Source organism: Geotrypetes seraphini, chromosome 6 (assembly GCF_902459505.1).
Source record: "Geotrypetes seraphini chromosome 6, aGeoSer1.1, whole genome shotgun sequence".
NCBI lineage: Eukaryota > Metazoa > Chordata > Amphibia > Gymnophiona > Dermophiidae > Geotrypetes > Geotrypetes seraphini.
The window spans coordinates 4153569-4177952 of record NC_047089.1 but is presented as its reverse complement, the minus strand read 5'-3'; the positions used below and the strand labels follow the sequence as shown (position 1 = coordinate 4177952).

The following is a 24384-nucleotide window of genomic DNA, read 5'->3' as shown; positions in this document are numbered from 1 at the left end:
ACCAAGACCTTGAACTTAACCTTAACTTCGCAGCTTGTCCTTTTCTTCCCTACCACCTTTTTATTTTAGCAATGTAACCCTCCCCTTTTCCCTTGTGTGTGTGTTGAAGTTGTTCAGGAGATTTCTCTATCTATGTATATGCGTTTGTAATTCCTACAGTTTTGTTGTTTTTAATTTTTAAAGATATGTAATGTAAACCGCTTTAGAAATGAAAAGCAGTATATCAAGTCAAAATAAATTTGAAACTTGAATTTGATCCCACAACCTCTGGGTGCAGAGGCAGCAGCTCTACCACTAGGCAACGCCTCACCCCGACACAGGGCTGCTGCATCATAAGGGATAGAATTGGGGAGTTGCTGGATCTTGGGGTGGTAGGGGTGGGGGGGTTTCCTATCCATATGGGAAATTGCTGGTAAGGAGGGAGAAAGAGCTGGGATTTGGAGAAAGGGAATGGAGAGATGGAAAGTGCCTTTAGGTTTTTAATATGCTAACTTGATATGCAGCGTTTTAGTCTGGTCTGTCTCTGGGTGTTTTTTTAAATAACTGTAATGAATATGTATGAGACATATGCTTGCAAATGAAATGCTAATGTGCCATGCCACACCATTTGCCCCCTCCCCTCCTCAAAATGAAACATGAAACAGTCAAGCTATGCCCTTGGCCTTTCATAACCTTCATGGCCGTGTTTTAGATAATTTGAAAGTAACGAATAGCTCTTACTGATGTCTGTTACTGATTATCAATGTTCTGATAGAAATTTCTGAGTGATCATATCATATGAAGGTTAAAGTACTTAGTACAGGAAATATATGATGTAAAGGAGAAAGGTTATTGGAACAGGGGAGCCTGTAGTGGTTGCTAAATGGGAAATAGGAGGATATAAGCCATCAATAACCTAAGATTGGCAGGACATTGATACACCTGATCTAATAGATAGAGGCTGTGGTCTAGATTCAGACATAGACTAACTTTACTGCTCGAAGTTGGCTGTCAATTGCCCTAGTTGGGGGGGGGGGGGGAGCTTAAGAAACCCAGCCTGTTCCCGAGATGTTTTTGAAGTTCCAGACCTACAGCATACGCTCTGAAACCTGAAGACAAGATGTGATTTTTGGCTATTGATTTTCTCGTTGCCTGAAATCATTGAAATAAACTGGACTCTCTGCTGTCTTCACTGCTTCCAGGTTCCCTAGTAGCCTCAGAACCTGGATAGGGGAGCAAGGATGTAAGTACCGAGGTAGAGTCTGGTGGATTATCTAGCAATGGTTACATATGAGGCAACTGCGTTGGTCAGTTAGAAATCTCCATGGAATGGTGTTCTGGACAAGACATGTTCCCACAGTTTGGCCTATATGTGGGAATGCACAGAATACCAGAGGCTGTACATGATGATTCATTGTTGCATCTAATGTGAGAGTGCGAATAAACATGCTGTAAAGGAAATTAAAATGAGAAGGAATGCATTTGATTTCCAAGAACTGGCAGTTTTCTATCATTATTTCACAACTGTCTCTGAGACGTAGAACCCTCTCTCCCTGCAGTTTATTACCTGCCTGGTATAGAGCATATTAATAGCAATAAAGGCCTCGTATCTGGTAGGCTGTAATGATTGATAGTAGACTAGTAGTTAGGTTGTCCGCCTGGTCGCAACTTTTCTAATACCTATAAGTATTACTGTTGGTGCATAAGAATGTAAGAAATAACAATAGAAACAGTGACCCATAGTACAAACAGACCTTACAGACAGTATACGTGTTAAATAGCCTAAAGACTCAATTACTGCAGCAGAGAGCAAAAGAAAATTCATAACCACCCATGTTAAATACATTGCCTCTGCAATCTTCCTACTGACAGCCATCATGGAAGCAGAGTCTTTGTCATGGCAGTACGCAGACCTCTCTGAGAAATGAAAATGGAGATGAATCCTGACTACACGTACAGCTCTGTAGAGCAGGATTAATTCTTCGGTGGGCCCTAGGCACTCAAGTACATTGGGCCTCCTAGCCACACCCCTCCAGTAAGAGTGTACCTCTGGGCCCCAAGGCAGGATTAACCAATAGGCCAAGTAGGCGCCTGCCTAGGGCCCGAAATGGTCAGGGAGGCCCGATGAAGGAGGGCATCAACATTGTTTTTTCCAAATGGCGATGGGCCCTTCCAGCATCGATCGGCAACGCGCCCCCCCCCCCCCCCAATCGACGGAAAGTAAGACAAGCTTGCAACATGGGTAAAAAAGGCAACGGGAACTGTAATTGTGCAAGTGGTGCTGCTTGCCCAAAGCTTCCCTCTGACACAGTTTCCTGTTTCTGCCTGGGCGCATGGTGGGGTGGGGCGGGGCAGGGGGCACAGTGTACTTGTGTGCCTACGGGCCCTTAATGAATTAATTCTGCCCTGCTGGACCCAGCTTCACAAGTCCAAGTAGCACCTCTTCCTTCCTTCCTTCATTATTCAGTGCATCTGAACGTGCAGTCTTGAAAAGGCAACAGGCAGCGGTTCCTTCACATTGCCCACAGCTGACCTGGAAGCCTTCTCTCTGATGCAAAATACCAGCATCAGAGGAAAGGCTTCCAGTCAGCCGAGGGTAGTGTGTAGGAACCGCTGCCTTTGGCCTTTTGAAGACTGCAAGTTCGACAACACTGAATAATAAAGATAGGAGAAGGCAGTACTTGGATGTTTGGAGCCGGGCCTGGAGCGAGATTCACTGACGTCATTGGAGCAGGCAGCGTTCCAAGCCCCCCTGAACTCTTTGGGCCTGAGGCGCATTTAGGCCTTCCATTGGCAGTGGAATTAAGAGAGGTGAAGCATAAATCAATGACTTCTTTTCAAATGTGATGCGTTTTCATGTGACCCTCTCTTCAGTATTACTAAAAAGATGTGTGTGTTTACAACACTGCTGTAAGGAAACAAGTATTGTTAGTTTGAAAGCGTATCTTGTATTGTATTTATATCTAACTAGTGGAAACATTATGCAAATATATTGTGTTGGTGCATAAGAACATAAGAATTGCTGCTGCTGGGTCAGACCAGTGGTCCATCGTGCCCAGCAGTCCGCTCAAGCGGCGGCCCCCAGGTCAAAGACCAGTGCTCTAAATGAGTCCAGCCTCACCTGCACACTCCATGGTCAGTATTTGGAGGGTGGTTCTATAAATGGGCACCTCTGATACCACCTGGTGGAAGCCTTTCTATGGCAGCATATGATGCTCGTCACTTCAGAAGAGGACACTAAAGAACCGCCTCGTCCAGCAGAGACTACTTTTCAGCGCCGGCATGGAAGGAGACTCAACATCAGTCTCAGCGGCGGCGGCACCGCCATCTAAATCGACACCGCAACTCTCGACATTGGGAGAACCATCTTCGGTGTTGCATGAAGTGGGTAATCCAGCTAAGAAGCCTTCCCCTACCCCTTCTGGTCCTCAGATGACTGTAGCAGTGAGTCTAGTCCTGCCGACCTCAAGGAGACCCAAAAAGCGCTCCGCTCTGATTTTGGTGAGTGCTTCGACGTCGGCCTCCTCATCGCCGGAGTGTAGAGCTGCAACAAAGGTACCGGCTAAAAAGTCAGTGGTACTGGTGCTCACTCTTAAGCAGCAGATTAGAGAATTGCTGCAAGAGGAATTAAAGGAGCAATTTCCCCCGTGTCATCTCCTCCAGTGCCGGTCCGGTCTGAGCCATCGACACCGGTTGCACCTGCTCAAGAGTCTCCAGTAGGGGTGCCGCTTTTATTGCGGGAACCGACACCGCTCATCTTTCACACAAACGTCACCTGAGACGAAGTCAGTGCGATCTGGAAAGGCACTAAGAAGTCAAAGCACCTGGAGACTTCGGTAACGTCTGCTTGACATTGACCCCGAACTACTAGGGATTCTGAACAAGAACCTCTACTCTCTGACGAGGAGGATTCCTCAGAAGAAGATTCTACTCGCCATTCTTTTCAAGAGGCTCCTTTATCATTTGAAAAAGCTTCTTTTACCAAATTTCTCAGGGAGATGTCTGAGACATTATCCATCCCCTTGGAGGCAGATTCTAAAAAAATCTAAACAATTCCTGGATGCCTTGGACTATGATCAGCCACCCAAGGAGTTCCTTAAACTTCCCCTACATGATATTCTCAGGGAAACTTTTTTAAAAACATGGAAACCCCACTTACCATCCCGGTGGCTCCTCGCAAGTTAGACTCATTTTATAGAGTGGTGCCTATTCCAGGTTTTTGATAAACCTCAGCTTCCACATGAGTCTCTTCTAGTGGAATCCACATTAAAGAAATCTTCGGAGGTGAGTGCCTATGCCTCTGCACCTCCTGGCAGAGAGGGCAAGGCCATGGGTTTGGCAAACATCTATATCAAAATGCCATGTTAGCCAACCGGTCTGGTAATTACACTTTCCATTTTTCCTTCTATATGAAGCATCTGATAAAACAAGTGGCTACGTTCCAGAAATACCTCCCGGATCGTAAGCTCCCTGCTTTTCAACACTTTATTTCCGACTTGCTGCACTTTCGCAAGTACATGGTCAGATCCATCTATGACACCTTTGAGCTTACCTCTTGTGCGGCAGCAATGTCTGTTGCTATGAGATGCCTTGCCTGGTTTCGTGTGTCTGAACTCGATGTTAACCACTAGGACCGGCTAGCAAATGCACCTTGTTTGGGGGCCGAACTTTTTGGTGCTTCTATGAATACAACTACTCAGAAGTTGTCTGCCCATGAGACCTGGTGGGACACTCTGGTAAAGCCCAAAAAGAAGCCTCCACCTTCTCGTCCTTTCAGACATCAGTCTTCATATCAAGGAATCATGCTTAGCTAAGGTACCATGGTTGCATCTGCATTTTTACCCTCCCTCCATCCCGGCTTCCTGGTCTCCTCTTCAAAGCAGCCTGCTGAGGATAGCTGGCCGGCTGTAGCTAACCTCGCAGGCTGCTGTGTACCTCCGTAGCAAGTTCCCTCTGACGCGTCCTGTACATCAGAGGAGGGGTGGGACTGCGGCAGAGGGAACGTGCTGTGGAGGCCGACGCAGCCTGCTAGGTTTGCTACAGCTGACCAGCGATCTTATGCAGGCTGCTTTGAAAATGAAGCCAGGATGGAGGGAGGGAAAGAATGACGGGTCAAATCTGAAGGTGAGACTGGGAAGAATTTTTTGTTTAGCTTCCTAAACTCAACTATAAGCCCAAATCAAAAGCGACGATGTAGCATTCTAAAGAAAATACATGTCAGAGTTACTTGAAGTACAGTAACATAGCAGCTTTTATTTACTAAGTCTCTAGTTTGTAAACTCTGCAGAGGAGAATTAGACGAGTCGAAGAGGGAAATTTTATTGCCTGTTTAAGAAATGTACTTGGGATTAAGTTGTGGACTTTAGAAGTTAGATGGTGCTTTAAATCTCTAGGACCTAAAAGAGAGAGGAAAAGTCTTTTTTATTTATTTTGTTTACATCACAGAGCTGGCGCACGGGGTTGGAGAGGTTGTAACTAAGACTAAGGGATCCTTTTATTAAGGTGCGCATTTAGAGCGTGCTAAATCGGTTAGCGTACCTTAATAAAAGGACCCCTAAGTATCTTAATAAAAAATTTGGCCCGTGTTTTAGATTTCGGCCCCTTATGTGATTGAGTTTGACACCCCTGCTCTAGTCACAGATGGATTAAGCTAATCTATGATTTTACTCATTTGTTATCCTCATTTCTACATGTTTAAAATAAGTGATTCATTGGGCATCATGGGTCTGATTTTACAGCACAATTCCAATGTGAGAAGTTCAAAAGAGGATCTCGTTTATAAAAGCAGCATGGCATATGTGTGACTTTAGGAAAGTTTCCCAGCCCCAGAAGCTTGCAAAAGCTAAGTCACACAATGAACACCTGCATGTGCATGTATTCAATGTGTGTTCTCATGTATGTTATAAAATACATGCACATGCTGCATCTTTGCCCCTCTGTCCATGCTACATTCCTGGAATGCCTAGATATGGGCATGAGTGTGCTAGCCTGTCAGTACACGTAATTACATGTGTGTATACCACTGCAGAGTTCTGTGAAAAACTGTACATGCAGAAGAACTTTAGTAAGATTACACCTCATGTGGGTATTTATACAGTGTACACAAAGGTTTAGCACCATAATACTTACAATCTATATCAGTGTTTCTCAACGTCTTCAAGCCAAGTACCCCCTAAGTCTAACAAATATCAACCAAGTATCCTTACCTAAGCTCCACCCCAGAACCTCCCATAATAATAGTACTAATTGTATTGCAATTTCTTCCATTCATTTTTCATATACACACAATATAATCTTATTAACAATACATAATGGTAACCACAAAATTAAAAAATACAAAGCACACTGTATGCAGAGAAGTCAAGGCACATCACTTTAAAATATGCAATGTCACCTCAGGAACAGCTACAAAAAATAGATAAATATAGACAGCAGATATAAATTCTCAAAACTGATGCATTTCGATCACTAAACCCTATCTTTGTTGTCTGGTAATTTTATTAGTCTCTGGTTGCACTTCCTTCTGACTGTGCATCCAACATTTCTTTCTTTCTGCCTCCTGCATGCTTCCTCTCCTCCGGGCCTCATTCCCTTCCCCAACCAACATCTCTCTCCATTCATGAGTCTAACTTTTCTTCCTCTCTCCTCCACCTCTATTGGCAACATGTCTCCCTCTCTCTCTCACTGTCCATATGTCTTTCTCTCATTCCTTCCCTTGCTGCAAAGGGAATGGAGAAAGAGAGAGAGAGATCCAGGATGCATCTCTCCCACCCCCTCTACTGCCACACCCAACATTTTCTCCCTCTCTCATCCCCCAGATCATGTGCAACATCTTTCACCACTGCCCACCAGCCCCATTCCCAAAATTTCTCCTTCTATCACCCCTCTCCAGCACATGCCACATCTCTCCCTCCATTCCCTCCATCACTATCTCTAGCATTCTCCCTCTTGCATCCCTTTCAATCTGTCAAGTTTCAAGTTTATTGGGATTTGTTATCTACGCAATATCATATACAGTGGTACCTTGGTTTACGAGCATGATCCGTTCCAGGAGCATGCTCGTAAACCAAAACGCTCGTTTATCAAAGCAGAGTTCCCCATAGGATATAATGGAGACTCGGACAATTCGTTGCTACTGCTGCCAGCGACCGAAATAAACATAACAGAACTGGGGCACTGGGACTCTTTCCACAGCCAACCAACCTTACTGGGGCCTTGCATCTTTAACTTCTTTTTCGTTCATGCCGGCTTTCTCCTCCTTCATGCCGCAGTGCTCATTCCAAGCTGCGGGAAACAGTTCCCATATTCCCCCCATGGCCGACCCGGAAGCCCTCACTGTGCCGCAGTGCCTACCTTCATGTCGCAGTGCTTGTTCCAAGCTGCGGGCAACAGTTCCCATGTTCCCCCCACGGCCGACCCGGAAACTCTCCCTGTGCTGCGGTGCCTACCTTCATGCCGGCTTTCTCTTCTTGCCGCAGTGCTCATTCAAAGCGACGGGCAGCAGTTCCCACGTGCCCCCCGCGGCCGACCCGGAAGCCTTCCCTCTGACGTCGCAACATCAGAGGGAACGTCTCAGGGCCAGCCGCAGGAGGCATGCAGGAGCTGCCTCCGCGGCCCAGAGCGAACACAGCAAGGAGGAGGGAGCTGGCAAGAAGGCAATCATCCAGGGGCGGCAGACGGCACAAACGCATTGCCCTCGAGCGGGCCGCACGGGGCAGCAGGTTGGACACCCTAAAAGGCAAAACTGAAGTGAAAGAGCATCAGAAAGCGTGCATTGCAAGGTATGGAGAAGGGGATGCGGGATATTTTACTTTGGGACATGCTCGTATAGCGAGTCAAGCTTGGTTTACGAGTCACAAATTTTACAAATGTTTTGCTCGTCTTGCAAAACACTCGTAAACCGCGGTACTCGTAAACCGAGGTTTGACTGTATTTCAATGCGTATAACAATTGTTTTTAAAATAACAATTAACAAAATTGGGGAGGACAAAACAAGATAATATAGACAAATTTTGACATTCTATTACAAACTGGTACAAAAGGCAAAAGGGGATGAACTACAATTTTTAAGAAAAGAAAAAGAAACATTTAAGGAAAAAACACATATGGAGGGGTCATATAAAACATATATGGTAGGATCTCAAATCCAAGATATAAAGTAAAATAAAGAGTAATTTTGGCGACTGTTCCCTTACCACAACCATATCCAACATTTCTCCCTCTCATCCTTCTTTTCCCTGTGCATCTCTACCTCATTCTTCTCTCTCGATGCCTAACAGTTTTTCTCTTTCTTCCTTTCCCCATGTGCACCATCTCTTTTCCTCTCACTCACACACTCATGCCCAACAATTCTCCCTTTCTATTCCCTCTCTCCCTTCTGAGTCCCAAGTTCAAGCCCCTCTCTTCCTCCATCCACATACATCTTTTCCCCTCCAGCCATGTGCATCTCCTCTCTCTATCTCCTTCCATTCCACTTTATCCATGTGCACCTTCTTCCTCTCTCTTCTTTTTCTCTTCATCTATGTGCATATCTTCCCTTTCTCTTCAGTTCCCCATCCTCTTCTCCATCCATGTGCATTTCCTTCTCTTTCTTCCCTTCCTTTCCATCCCATAAGATGCATATCCCTTCTCCTCCATCCATGTCCAGCATCTCTCCACACCCACCTAGCCAGCCAGACTTATCAACTCTCTCCATTTCCTCACATCCCTCGTCCAACAACACTCCCTCTCTTCCCCCCCCTCCCAGCAAGTCAAGAGTTTCTCCTCTAACCTTCCTCCTTCTGCCATCCTACCACTGCCTGACACAAATCTGGATTCCACACAGGGCCCTGCACCGGCGCTAACTTCAGGGAAGAGCCTTCACATCCTTGTGCTTGGGAAGGCCCTGTTGGCTCCCAGTTTGACACATTTGCGTCAGAGGAGCAATACCAATAGGGCCTCATAAGCAGATAGACTCGAAGGCTCTGCATCAGTTAAGCTAATACCAGTGCTGGACCTTGTATAGACTCCGGACTCCCCGATAGGCAGTGGGAGGATGACAAAAGACGGAGGACTCTTCATCACTGGAGTTAGCTTGGTGTTGCCTGGACTGTGGGGCCACCCTGGCTGACCTGGAAGTGGGCTGACTAGTTTACTGGGATATAGGCCGGAGGGGGTTGGATGACTTGTAAGGGGATAATGGGAGAGGAGGATAGGGTCTTGGGGGGGTGAGCTAACTGATTTACTGGGATACAGGCTGGAGGAGAGCTGACTGGGGGGGGGGCTCATTTACAAGGTTATCACTCCAGTCATGTTTGTGCTTACTTTGTACTACCTATCTCAACAGCATGCAGGTATATTGGTATAGCCATAAAAGAAAAGCAGAGCCCAGTGTGACTTTTTGCTTCTTTCTTTCAGTCCATAACTGGACGGTTGATGAAGTGGTGCAGTGGTTGATTGCCTATGTTGAACTACCTCAGTATGAAGAAACATTTCGGAAGTTGCAGCTAAGTGGACATGCCATGCCCAGGTTAGTTCATCTGAGAAGAATATGCAGAGATTTTTGCACGTCTGGATTATAGTGACTAGAAACAGCCCTATGGGAAAGTCTTACCCCTGCTACTGTGAGGGACCTGTACACCTTGCAGTGCGCTCCAGAAGCCACAAATGTATATATTTTAATTTGAATGTCTTTTTCGAGTCTGAACTGACTGACCACCAGTACAACTGGCCCACTCCTTGCAAGCACTCACCATTACTACAACTCTCTGTGAATCCCTCACTATTTCCTCCCTACTCCTAGCGCTTTCCAGTATTACAGCCACTTGTTCGGGTTTCACATCAATTGCAGCACTCCCCCAGTACTCCAGGCACGTCCTTTAGTGCTCTCAGTATTGTAGTCCTATTTGAGGCCCCTCCCCCACTCCAGTGCTTCTCAATTCTGCAGTCCAGTATGTGGGTCCCACACAAACTACTATATAGTGCCCTCCCAGTAAGAACATAAAAATTGTCCTACTGAACATAAGCCTTACTGGGTCAGGCCAATGGTCCATTAAGTCCATTCTCACAGTGGCCAATCCAGGTCCCTAGTACCTGGCCAAAACCCAAGGAGTAACAGCATTCCATGCTAGCGATCCAGGGCAAGCAGTGGCTTCCCTCATGTCTCTATCAATAAAATAGACTATGGACTTTTCCTCCAGGAAATTGTCCAACCTTTGTTAAAACAAGCTACACTATCTGCTCTTACCACAAAGTCTGGCAATGTGTTCCAGAGCTTAACTATTCTCTGAGTGAAAAAAATTTCCTCCTATTGGTTTTAAAAGTATTTCCCTGTAACTTTATCGAGTGTCCTCTAGTCTGGGACAGACCGAAGGTCCATCAAGCCCAGTATCTTGTTTCCAACAGTGGCCAACCCAGGTCCCAAGTACCTAGCTAGATCCTAAGTAGTAAAACAGATTTTATGCTGCTTATCCTAGGATTAAGCAGTAGATTTCCCCAAGCCCATAATGGCCTAAGGACTTCTCTTTTAGGAAATTATCCAAGCCTCTTTAAAATCTCGCTAAGCTAATTGATTTTCACCACATTCTCCTTCAACATATTCCAGAGTTTAATTACACATTGTGAGAAGAAATATTTTCTCCAGTTTGTTTTAAATCTACTACTTAGTAGCTTCATCACATTACCCAAAGTCTTAGTATTTTGGAATGAGTGAACAATTGATTCACATCCACCCTTTCCACGCCACTCATTATTTTGTAGACCTCTATCATATGCCCCCTTGAGACATCTCTTTTCCAAGCTGAAGAGTCCTAGCTGCTTTAGCTTTTCCTCTTAGGGAAGTCATCCCATCCCTTTTATCATTTTCGTTGCCCTTCTCTGTACCTTTTATAATTCCACTATATCTTTTTTTTGAGATACAGAGACCAGAACTGCACACATTATTCAAGTTGCGGCCATACCATAGAGCGATACAAGGGCATTATAATGTTTTCATCCGAATATTGTTGCTTACTACCCATTCCTATGGCCATTTTAGAAAACAATTGAAGACCTATCTTTTTTCTAAATATTTGACTGTTTAATGAATCATTTTATTTTATGTAACATGTTTACTTTTATAACTTTTTGTAAACCGCGTTGAACTTCTGGTTACGCGGTCAATAAGCACAATGTTATGTTATGTTTGTTTTCCATTTCTTTCCTGATAATTCCTAACATTTGATTTGCTTTCTTAGCTGCTGCTTCACATTGAGCTAAGGGTTTCAACATATCCTCAACAATGACACTTAGATCCTTTTCCTGGGCTGTGACTCCTAACATAGAATATTTTTATTTTTTTGTGAACAACTGAAAAGCTCAAGCTGTGTTTTCCTTCAAATTGATCTACCATTTGCTGCCAAATAATGTTACTTGTGAAAGTTATGAAAACATTTTTGTGAAACCAGAACCCAGATGTGAGGATCTCCCACTACCTGCAGTGCTCCCCAATATAATTCTCTCCTCCCAGCACACTCCAATATTAAAGCTATATGTGAAGGTTCCACACTCCTCTGCAGCACTCCCCCAAATACTCAGTGGCATACCAAGGGGAGGGGGGGCGGTCCGCCCCGGGTGCATGCTCCAAGGGGGTGCACAGCTGGCCGGATCCGGAACCTCCTGCGCTGCTGCAAACGGCACTTCAGTGCAACTGCTGTACTTAGAGTAGAGTCGGCAGCTGCACTGAAGTGAACAAAGGTCCCGCGATGACTGCGCTGTCTACCGTCTCTGTTCCGGAAGAGGTAAGTGATGTCGGGGGGGGGGGGGCGGCAGTCGCAGTCATCGCGGGATCTTGCCTCAACTAACTGCGTCTGCCGGCCCAGCCCCCTCCAACGTCACTTACCTCTTCCATCCGGAGCAGAAGCAGTCATCGCGGGACCTTTGGGATGGAGAAAGAAAGGAGCATAGTAGGGTGGTTAAAGGAGGTCAGGGTGGCATGGAAGGGTGTGGAGGGTGAGAAAAGGAGTCAGGGTGGTATGGAATCATGGTGAAGGGTGACAAAGGGGGGTCAGGGTGGTATGGAATCATGGTGAAGGGTGACAAAGGGGGTCAGGGTGGTATGGAAACATGGTGAAGGGTGAGAAAGGGGGTCAGGGTAGTATGGAAGCGTGGTGGAGGGAGAGAAAGGGGCAGATACTGATGGAATTGCAGGGAAAGAGATATAAGGGGGAAGGATACTGCATGGAATTGGGTTGGAGGAAGAGAAAGGGGCAGATGCTGATGGAAGTGGGGGGAAGGGAGAGGAAAGAGTGAAATGCCAGACCATGTGGGTGTGGGAAAGGGAAGGGAAGAAGAGGAGAGATGCCAGACCATTGGAGGAGGGAAGGGAGGAAGATGGATGCCAGACTAATGGGGGTGAAGGGAGAAATGGAAGGGGGATGCATAAAGTTTCTAGAACGGGAATAGAAAGAGAGAAGATGCCATATAGAAGGGGCAGAGAGAGGGTAGACAGTGGATGAAAGGAAGAGAGTGACAAAAAGATGAGGAAAGCAGAAACCAGAGAAGACAAGGTAGAAAAAAAATTCTATTTATTTATTTATTTTTTGCTTTAGGTGAGATGCATCGCTGTTTCTGTGATGTTGCATTGTATGCAGAGTCCAGCTTCTTGGTGTTTCAGTTTAACCTTTGTCTACATATTTTTATTCTAGCTCCCCATTTACAAAACTGTAGAGCATTTTTTTAGCGTTGGCATCTGAGCTGTTACCACCGTGGCTAAAAACCACACTACACATCTCCCTCGTTATTCGCGGGGGATAGGGGCAGAGTCGGACCGCGAATAGGGAAATACTGCGAATATCCGGCTCTGACCTACCCCCACCTCCCTCCCTCCTTCTCCCGGCATCCCGGCCTTACCTGGTGGTCTAGCAGGCTTTCGGGGCAGGAGCGATCTTCCTACGCTCCTTCCCCGTGCAGATTGCCAATAGGAAATGACTGCCGTGAGTTCCCGTAGTCTCTCGAGAGTATGGCGGGAGCTCACGGCAGCCATTTCCTATTGGAGATCTACATGGGGCAGGAGCGTAGGAAGATCGCTCCTGCCCCGAAAGCTCACTAGACCACCAGGTAAGGCCGGGATGCCGGGGGGAAGGCAAAAATATGGGGGGTTTTCCCCCTCCCCCCAAAAAATCCTGATTATGTGAAATCGTGAGTGCGGAAAACGCGAATGGGGAGGTGTTTTCTGTGTTCTGTGTGTTCGAAAGACATGGTTTTCTGTTAGGATTGACGGTGTAGGATTGATCTGTGCTGGTCTGGCTTGTTTAGTTTTACAATGGGTGTATTGATGTACTGCTCACTGCAATATGTAAGATGCTGCCTTTTCCTAGGTACTCATGTGTGACGTGTGGATTGTTACTAAAAATCATGTTTTTCATACAGATGGGGGGGGGGGTGTCAAAAAATGATGGGCCCCGGGTGTCATATATGCTAGGTACGCCATTGCAAATACTATAGTCTGATTTGTTGGCCCCCCACAACTTTCCCTAGTACTATAAATCTGTGTGAGTCCCCTACTTCTGTACCATTCCCTAGTACAGTGGCTCCCAAACCAGTCCTGAAGGCACTCCAGACACTCAAGTTTTCAGGCTATCCAGTGACTATTCATGAGAGAGATTTGCATGCACTTGCTGTAATATAACTTTAAAGAGGATATTATGTGTTCTCATAGACTGTTGCAGTTGTCCAAGTCTTGCCATGTCTGAGTGAGTGAAACCGCTTACTCAGATGTGGCAAGATACGGACAACCGCAACAATTAGGAGATTATCTATTTCAAGTATTAATCCACAAGTTAGGGGCCCACATTTTCTGCAGCAGTCCCCGAGAACTGCAGATACTTCCTCTAGTATTCCTCAGTACTAAGTCCTGTGTCCTCTCCCGGTGCTGCAGTCCAGCATCAGGATCCCAAGCAAGTCTTACTGTTCACTTTGTTATATGATTTAAAACAAGATTTTAGATAATACAAGTTTATTTAAAATGTGATAAATTGCCTAAACAAAGTTTCTAAATAGCAGAAAGCTCAAAAGATTCAAACCAGCTGCAGGAGGGATCCAAGATGCAACACGCCGCAGAGTGCTGCTTTAAACAACTTGTGGACTTTTGCTTCAGATAAATATTACTTGAAAATGCCAAAAAGGAGAGGTCATAACACCGCTGGAGCCTCGCGGTGACCTGGAGTGTCGAGGAGCTCCTGTGGCACATGCAGGATATGCCGGGGGTGTCGGCATTCCCACTGGAGATGCTCCAGAGAGGCGAGACACCAGAGCACCTCTCCCTCCTCCTCAGATTACCAGTGGAAGAGCTCCCAGAAGGCGGACTGCACCCCCCCCTCGGAGGCCATGAGGATCACAGAGGAGAGTTTGGAGACGAACTCCCTGCATTTGCAGGAGAGTTTTGTAGACTCTGAGGGCTCTGGAGAGTGGTGGCCAGGAGAAGTTAAACCAAGTGGTGAGATCACTCAATCCAAAAATGTCAGAAAACCCCCAAGAGGCAACTCTGGATTCCATTTGGGATCTCGTGGCAGACCTGGCTAAATCAATTAAACCCCAGCTAAAACAGCTGGAAGATAAATTTAATGCCCACGAAACTGTTGTTAAAAATGTGAGGGCTGAAATTAGATGACTCAAAAAATTCTATAGTGAATATCCACCAAGAACTAAAAGTTTCTAAATAAATTAGAGAAACATTAATTAAGGACAACACTAACTTGAGAAGAAAGCTGGAGTCCTTAGAAAATTTTTCTCGTAACAATAATCTCAGATTGATCAACTTTCCTAGGGTTGCGACAATAATTCCTAGGGATATGTTGAAACGTTACACGATGGAGACTTTGAAATTCCTGAGGATATGTTGCCACCATTCACTCAGGTTTACTATTTACCTATTAAAAGGGATGAACAATTACAAGAAGGGGATCAGCATCCACTTGATGTTTCAGCGGTGTTGGATCTTTCTGATAGGGAAGCCGCCACAGCAGCAACACTTCTTCTTACAGTAGCCCTTGCACCAGATAAAAACTGGTTGCTAAGGCTTTTCTTTCGTTCATTTATTTTTATTAAATTTTTGTGTTTTACAGAAAGCAACTCCCCAAAACAGCAAACAAGACATGGTGAATCTCCCTCACCCAATCTCCCCAACCTAGCAGATCCCACCCCTCCAACTTCCCCCACAGCAAAAAGGCAGCAAACAAACACAGGTGCTCAGGCCTAACTAATTTAGGACAAAAAAGGGAGGGGGGGAACCCTACAGGGCTCTACATCCAGTGGTACTCAAGTAGGCTTCTTCCAGGTCAAGTAGGAATCCCACACCTTATGATGAAAAGGCAGAGTGTGACTGCAAATTGCCGTCAATTAAGACATAAGCTGTAGGGAGTCCAAACAAGCCCGTACCCCGCAGATACCTGGGACATTCCTATATTTCCAATGGGCCGCAATTTCAAGGCTGCTGTGAACAAATGCAGAGCAAGAACATGCTCCGCTTTGGAGAAACCCGGAATCGGAGCATTTAAGAGGCAGCAAGCCAACAATGTTTTTTCACAATGACAATCAAAAACTGGCCCACTGCTTGCCAATAGCTTTTCATGCCAGGAAAACTCCACCACACTCGACTGAACGTTTGCAACCAAACCGAGACCTCACGCAGGGAGGATCCAGGACTCTACAGGAACAGAAGAATATCATCTGCATAAAGCAATACTTTGGATTTGCGAGAGCCCATAGTAACCCCATGAATACCGCCGTTGGCACAGATCGCACAAGCCAATGGTTCTATGGAGAGCGCAAATAACAGAGGGGAGAGAGCGCACCCCTGCCGTGCTTAGGCTTTTCTTTAAAAACAAACAAAAATAATTTCTTGGGTATAAGATATTAATGTTTCCAGATCTGGCACGGAACACACAAAAAAGGAGATGTGAATTTTTTTATCTTAAAACCAGGTGTTACTGCTCTGGGGGTGACTTTTTTTTCTTCGCCACCCATGTAAATGTATGAAAAAATATGTTTTCTTTGATCCTTGCCAGCTGACAGCATTCCTGTCTGCAGCACGCCTGGATGAAGGGAAAATATGAGTGCTGTTTTGATTTATTTGATATCCTCTCTCATCTAACTGAGCCTTTTTCTTCTTTATTGTCTGTTAATCTCTCGCAAAAGCTAAACCTTGGATCCTATTTGGGGACTTGAGCTGAAGTTAAGCTATAACTGTTTTCTTGTGATATAAGATATTATTACTATTCATTTTTATTTTCTTTTACTAAGAAGTTGTAATTAGTAATTGAATATTTTATTTTTCGGCTTAATGTAATTTGAAAATTGATAAATAATATATATAAAAAAAATAGCAGAATGCTTCACAATAACCAACACATTTAAAAACAAAAAAAATAACATATTGACTTACTATAACTCTTTTGAGTTAAATTTAATCAAGTTCTTATAATTGCATTCTTACATTTGTCTTGCAGGCATACTAAGAACGTAAGAATAGCCTTACTGGGTCAGACCAATGGACTATCTAGCCCAGTATCCCATCTTCACGGTGACTAGTGGCTAATCCAGGTCGCAAGTATCTGGCAAAATCCCAAATATTAGCAGCATTCTATGTAAATGGCTTCCCCCATGTCTGTATTAATAGTAGACTTTTCCTCCAGGAACTTGTCCAAACTTTTTAAAACCAGCTACGTTAACCATTCTTACCACAACCTCTGCCAATGCGTTCCAGAGTTTAATTATTCTTCGAGTGAAAATTTTTTCCTCCTATTGGTTTTAAAAGTATTTCCCTGTAACTTTGAGTGTTTGAAGGAGTAATGTCAAAACGCAGCCCGTGTTGGGTCTCCAATAAAGTCTGCTGCTTATATCACATCTTGAGGCCTATTGCGCTTCTTTTGATGTGGTTCATTTACTGTGCTGTTGGCTTCCTCTGTCTTGGTATGGGGATGGATTGATTGATTTATTCAATTTTCTATACCATTCTCCCAAGGGAGTGCAGAATGGTTTACATGAATTTATTCAGGTACTCAAGCATTTTTCCCTATCTGTCCTGATGGACTCACAATCTATCTAATGTACCTGGAGCGATGGGGGGATTAAGTGACTTGCACAGAGTCACATGAAGCAATCTGGGTTTGAACCCACATCCTTAGGGTGCTGAGGCTGTAGCTTTAACCACTGAACCACACTATCTCATAAGAACATAAATGTTGCCATACTAGGATAGTCTGAAGGTCCATCAAACACTGTATCCTATTTCCAACAGTGGCCAACCAAGGTCACAAATACCTGGCAAGAACCCCAAAAAAGTAAAACAGATTTTATACTGCTTATCCTAGAAATAAGCAGTGGATTTTCCCAAGTTCATCTTAATAAAAATGAACTTTTTCTTTAGAAAATCATCCAATCCCTTTTAAACCTTGCTAAGCTACTGTTTTTACCACATTCTCTAGCTACGAATTCCAGAGTTTAATTACATGATGAGGGAAGAAACATTTTCTGGGGTTTGTTTAAAATTTATTACTTAATAGCTACATCACATACTTCCAAGTTCTAACATTTTTGGAAAGGATAAACAAGAGATTAACGTCTACCCGTTCTATTCCCTGCCACTCAGTATTTTATAGACCTCTATCGTATATCACCTCAGCCATCTCTTCTCTAAGCTAAAGAGCCCTGGCCACTGTAGTCTTGCCTCATAGGAAAGTCGTCCCATCCACGTTCTAATTTTCATCACCCTTCTCTTTACCTTTTCTAATTCTGCTATATCTTTTTGGAGATGCAGTGACCAGAATTATACATAGTATTCGAGCTGCAGTCACATTATGGATTGATGCAAAGTATTATAACATTCTCATTTTTGATTTTATTCCTTTCCTAATTTAATTCCTAATATTCTACTTGCTTTTTTTTTTTTTTTCCTGCAAGTACACACTGAGTAGAAGGTTTCAACATACAAATTATAATAACATTTAGATCCTTTTCTTGGGCAGTGGCTTCTAATGTGGAACCTTGCATCATGTAGCTAAAGTTTGGTTTCCTTTTTCCTATATGCACTTGCTCACATTAAGGGCTCCTTTTACGAAGCCGCGTGAGTGGTTTAACGCGTGCTAAACTGCCAGCAGCGCTGGATGCTGGCGTTAGTTCTAGCCACATAGCGTGGGTTTAGAATGCGCTAAAACTGCTAACACGGCTTCGTAAAAGGAGCCCTAAATGTCTTCTGACATTTTGATGCCCAGTCCAGCAAGGTTCTCTTACAATTTTTCACAATCCTTTTGCGATTAAACAATTTAGAAAAATTTTTGTCATCAACAAATTGAATTACCTTACTAGTTATTCCCATCTCTAGATCATTTATAAATATGTTGAAAAGCAGTGGTTCCAGCACAGACCCCTGGAGAACCCCACTATCTACCCTTCTCCATCGAGAATACCAACCACATAACTTTATTCTCTCTCTTTTCTATCTTTTTTAGCCAGTTATCCAGATGTACAATATCGACCAGCTTGCCTTTATCCACATGTTTATTCACCCCTTCAAATAAATTTATTAAATTAGTGAGGCAAGACTTCCCATTGATCTATGCTTATATATATGCTTTGTAATTTTGTTATTTATAATAATCTTTACTATTTTGCCTGGCACTGACATCAGGCTCACCAGTCTATAATGTCCCAGTTCACCTCTGGAAACCTTTTTTAAAAATGGTGTTACTTTGGCCACCCTCCAATCTGGTACCATGCAGGATTTATTTATTTATATTTTTTAATAAATTACAATTTATTAACAATAGCTCTGCAAGTTCATTTTTCAGTTCTGTCAGTACTCTGGGACGTATACTATCCAGGTCAGGTGATTTGCTACTCATCAGTTTGTCAAATTGCCCCATTACATCTTCCTGGTTTACAGAGATTTGTTTCAGTTTCTCTGACTCATCAGCATTTCTGGCACTGGTATCTCCTTTTGCTAAGTGAGCAGAGTAACTTAAAATAAAGTCCCTGAGGTTACCTATTTAATGCTAAGTCTGCCTTTCCTCAAGTTTAAAAGTAATTTCCCAGCAAGATTCTTACCAATGAAGTTCTCTCCCTCTCTGGAAGTCACCTCACAGACCCTCTTCTGGACTGAGGGAAATTCAACCCTAGCTTGTTCACGTGCTTAGGCTTCGTTGATGATTCACACTGCAGTCAGTGTGCCAGAAGGGCCCATTTGAGCTTTTCTTTTTTCAGTCACTGTGGTTTGATTGACAGACAACTGAATGCATTGTTTATTGTACTTAAAAGGAAAACTCTTGCAAAAGGTTCTCTGTAATGGTTACTTTCTCTAGCAAATAATTTTAACTAGATATTCATAAGTATGACCCTACAGATGTATCTGTTTATTTTGCTATAGTAGGTAGAAGCATGCAGTGGTTTAAGCTTGTGATTTTTCTCTGCACAGGTTAGCAGTGACTAATGCCACTATGACGGGTACTGTCCTGAAGATGAATGACCGGAGCCACAGACAGAAGCTGCAGCTGAAAGCCTTGGATACAGTGCTCTTTGGGCCTCCACTGTGTGAGTGCATTTACAGGAGCAGATGTTAAGGAACTACCGTATTTTCGCGGATATAACGCGCGCGTTATACGCGATTTTACCTACCGCGCATACCCCTCGCGCGTTATATGCCTGAGCGCGGTATAGAAAAGTTTTTAAACATAGTTCCCACCCCGCCCGACGCCCGATTCACCCCCCCAGCAGGACCGCTCGCACCCCCACCCCGAACGACCGCTCGCACGCGCTCCCACCCGCACCCGCATCCACGATCGGAGCAAGAGGGAGCCCAAGCCCTCTTGCCCGGCCGACTCCCCGACGTCCGATACATCCCCCCCCCCCGAAGGACCGCCGACTTCCCGACAATATCGGGCCAGGAGGGAGCCCAAACCCTCCTGGCCACGGCGACCCCCTACCCCCACCCCACACTACATTACGGGCAGGAGGGATCCCAGGCCCTCCTGCCCTCGACGCAAACCCCCCTCCCTCCAACGACCGCCCCCCCCAAGAACCTCCGACCGCCCCCCCAGCCGACCCGCGACCCCCCTGGCCGACCCCCACGACCCCCCCACCCCCCTTCCCCATACCTTTGGAAGTTGGCCGGACAGACGGGAGCCAAACCCGCCTGTCCGGCAGGCAGCCAACGAAGGAATGAGGCCGGATTGGCCCATCCGTCCTAAAGCTCCGCCTACTGGTGGGGCCTAAGGCGCGTGGGCCAATCAGAATAGGCCCTGGAGCCTTAGGTCCCACCTGGGGGCGCGGCCTGAGACACATGGTCGGGTTTGGCCCATGTGCCTCAGGCCGCGCCCCCAGGTGGGACCTAAGGCTCCAGGGCCTATTCTGATTGGCCCACGCGCCTTAGGCCCCACCAGTAGGCGGAGCTTTAGGACGGATGGGCCAATCCGGCCTCATTCCTTCGTTGGCTGCCTGCCGGACAGGCGGGTTTGGCTCCCGTCTGTCCGGCCAACTTCCAAAGGTACGGGGAAGGGGGGTGGGGGTGTCGTGGGGGTCGGCCAGGGGGGTCGCGGGTCGGCTGGGGGACGGGCGGAGGTTCTTGGGGGGGGGGCGGTCGTTGGGGGGGGAGGGGGGTTTGCGTCGAGGGCAGGAGGGCCTGGGATCCCTCCTGCCCGTAATGTAGTGCGGGGTGGGGTTAGGGTGTCGCCGTGGCCAGGAGGGTTTGGGCTCCCTCCTGGCCCGATATTGTTGGGGAGTCGGCGGTCCTTCGGGGTGAGGGTGCGAGTGGTCCTGCCGGGGGGGGGGGGGGATGTATCGGACGTCGGGGGGGGGGCATCAGGCTTTCAGGATGGGGACAGACCTTCAAGGGGGGACAGGACTTCAAGGGGGGACAGTGCACGGAAGTCAGGGGGGGTGAACGGAGAGTCGGGACAGCGCACGGAAAGTCAGGGCGGGCGAAAGGAGCGTCGGGCATCATGCGCGTTATATGCCTGAGCGCGGTATAGAAAAGTTTTGGTACATATCATCGTGATTTCTGCGCGCTATACCCCTGTGCGCGTTTTACACAGGTGCGCGTTATATCCGCGAAAATACGGTATAGTTCAGATATAGAGTTGAACTGTACAGAGATGATCAAAGTTGACTTCTTTCTTGAGATGTGGCCTTCCCTTTTCATTCTCTACCTCACAGAGCACACTAGGCTGGATGGGCCAAGCTTGTTTTCCCCATAGACATAAAATGTGACCCACTAGGAGAGGTGTATTTCTGTGTATGCTGAAGGAATAAATGGAAGTCAGGGTGGAACTGGTGTGTGCTACTGGCTTTATGACTTATTTTTAATATTTACAGTATGATGACTTCTTTTAGATTGTCTTTTCTCTGTCCTTGCAACTGGTTTTCTGCTTTGCTCAATTAATATTATCTTGCAGGGATTTTTCATATGGATGAATTCAGCACTATTCTGTTGCAAAGTATTCTTTAATAAAACCATGCATTTGAGATTCAGAAATCCAAGCATCATTGACCATTTTGAAAGGGAAGATCTAGCAGTCGCTGAACAGCAAGAAACTGAGGTCTTCATTGCAGTGACCTAGAGGCAGCCAGTTAGTGTGTCAAAGCAGTTAGGAAACTTAATAGTATAACTGATGCATAAAGAGAGATGTCTCTAATGGAAAGAGAGAAAACACCCCTTTCTGTGGTGAGAGCCCACCTTGAGAATTGTGTTCAGTTCTGGAGATCAATTGTATATTCCCAACTGATGTATTGGTTTATTCTTCTTGTAAACTGCCCAGAACTTGTTGGTGGCTACAGTATACAAATAATGGAAAAGGTGTAGGCATTTCAAAGGAGACGAGCTGCTGTTGGGTTCGGCTTGCACTAGACGCTCTCCAGAGAGAGACTGAAGGAATGTAAGGTAAACTCTTTTGAAGGAAAAGAGTGATGGACTGAGACAGACTTCTAGCAGAAATTATTGGAATTAAAATGGTCACAGAATTCAAACATGCATGCGATAGATGCAAAACAACCTTAATGATGGGGAGGAGAGAAGTTTGCAGGTCATATAAGAGCTGTGATGGGCAGACACAAATAGACCTACTGGTGAGCAAAGGGGTTGTTGCCAGTTTCTATCTTACTGCTTCCATGTTATAAACTTAAATAGCATAAAATCAGGCAGACTGCAGTTCACAATTACAGTCGTCTTTTTATGAAGGTGAAGCCTGTACAAGACTAGCACTTAATGAAAAACATTGGTACTGTTCTGAGAGCACAAAGAATTGTAAGGTCATGAAGGAATATAACGGAGTAAAAGGAAGCAAGACAACTTCTTCCCTGGGCTGCTGCTTATTTCTTCTCAAACCTGACTAGTACTGGCGTTCAAACACCAGTGTCTTTGGGTACCCTTCTGCCTGTAGTCAGACCAGTAGGCAGTGCAGAGTCTTCTGTGACTGCTGTCTTAACCCTTGGAAAATTGTGGGGGTGAGGGGAGAAGGACTTTCAGGAGGTTTAATAGACTCATCCATGTAGTAAAATCCCTGAATGTCCAGTTTTAAAATAAAAATATATTTACTTAGCAGTACTACCACAGGGATAGACTGTGTTCAAAGATTATATAAATACTAGATGTGTTGGGTTTGTTCTCAAGGAAATACAGCCCTTGGATGGGAGCCAGTGGAAAGTAGCCAGAGAGGAGTTAATGAAGTTCTTGTCCTGGCTTGTACAGCAGCAGCAAAAGGCATTGCATATCTAGATGAAGTATTCCCAAGAGCCAAGGTGAGGAACAGAAAGGCAAGAAAAGGCACATGGATTATGGAAGAGGCCATACTGTAAATGAGATGGGACCTCCAGTATTTTCTGCTTGCTTTCCAAGAACTCGGTTCAGAGTAGAAACTGTATTGCACTAGTCCACACTAATTCAAAAATGCTGAAAGGTTTCCAATGTTAAAAGAATGGGCTGATGTCACTGAAGGGCATTAAAACAGGACTTAACCACAAAGGAAATTTGAGCCTTAAAAGAGAGCTCGCAATTGTTCTACCAGAATGGAGAGGGAAGAGAAGAATCTTATGACCAGCCAGAATAGTAGAAGGAATTCAGGACACTGGGTGGCTGAGAGTCCACATTGCAGCACATTTGGAGAAGCACATTTTCAGTCAGTGAGTCTGAAGCCAGAAGTTATATTACATTATTTTGATAAATACTGTGAGCAGAATTTTGCAAAATCTTAAAATACTGTGCGCAGAATTCTTAATTATTTTGTGCAGTATATCCCCAGGAGTAATATAATAGCAGAAAGCAGGGTGATGTACTAGAGAGGAACAGGAGGGAAAGAGAGAAGGCCTTGGGTAGGGGGAGAGAGTACGTTGAGTGAATATGCTTAAGAGATGGGTAAGAGGGAAAGATAGAGGGCCTTGGGTAGGGGGAGGAAGTGGGGGGGAGAGAGTTCTTGAGTTGAATGTTGGAGGGGGAAATGTTGAGGGCCACTTCATATATTTATGGATGTCTGCTAATATAAAGGTACAAGGGGGTACTGAAAAGTTCTCAGCCCGTCCAACTTCCTAAATTCTGATTGTTGTGTCACTGTAGCTGAAAAAAGTGTTATTTTATTTTGCAAAGTACCAATTTGCAGAATCGTAATGCTATGTTTTGACATTATTTCAGATCATTGATTGAACCATGTCAACAAAAAGTGTGGAATTCTAAGCCATCATGAAGTTCCTATTCCTGTAGAAGAAAACGTCAAAGAAAATCCATGAATGTAGATGCAAACCATTGAGTGATAAATGTCCATCATACTCAACAGTGAAGAAGTGATGTGCAAACTTTCAGCATGGAAATTTCAAGACCAAAGATGCAGCAAGGTCTGGGAGACTCCTGAAATTGTTGCCCATGTCCATGATCTGATTTTGGCAAATCAGAGAATATGGCTAAAACAATTGCTGAGACACTACAAATATCCATGGAACATGTTGGGTGTATAATTCATGAGCAGCTAGGTATGCAAAAGCTGCCAGCCAAGTGGGTGTCCAAATGTTTGAATTCTGATGAGAAATGACATTGAGTGGTCACTTCCAAGTTGATTTTGTAGCATTTTCAGTGAGCTGGTGCCAACTTTTTGGAATGACTAGTTACTGTTGATGAAACATGGTTACATCATTATGATCCTGAGACAAAAACAACAGTCCATGCAATGACAGCACTCAGGTTCTCCAAGGCCAAGGAAATTCAAGACCCAAAAATCAGCAGGAAAGGTCATGGCCACAGTGTTTTGGGATCAGGAAGGTGTTGTAATGACTATCTTCGAAGGGGCCAGTTAATACAGAATACTGCTGTAACTTGCTATGCCGATTAAAGTAATCATTGAAAAAAAATGAGAGGGATGCTGTGGAAAGTAATTTTTTTGAAAGACAATTCACCTGCTTACAAGGCTGGCAAAA

At 45.0% G+C, this 24384-nt stretch overlaps 1 protein-coding gene across 6 annotated transcripts in view; it reads left to right on the top strand.

Moving 5' to 3' along the window:
* STIM1 (stromal interaction molecule 1) overlaps positions 1–24384 on the top strand; it is a 245797-nt gene that overhangs the window by 145263 nt on the left and 76150 nt on the right. For all 6 annotated transcript variants that reach the window (XM_033948363.1, XM_033948362.1, XM_033948364.1 and 3 more), the window contains 2 exons: positions 9376–9487; positions 19406–19521. In XM_033948363.1, the coding sequence (XP_033804254.1) occupies positions 9376–9487; positions 19406–19521 (228 nt within the window). The remainder of the gene's footprint in view (positions 1–9375; positions 9488–19405; positions 19522–24384) is intronic.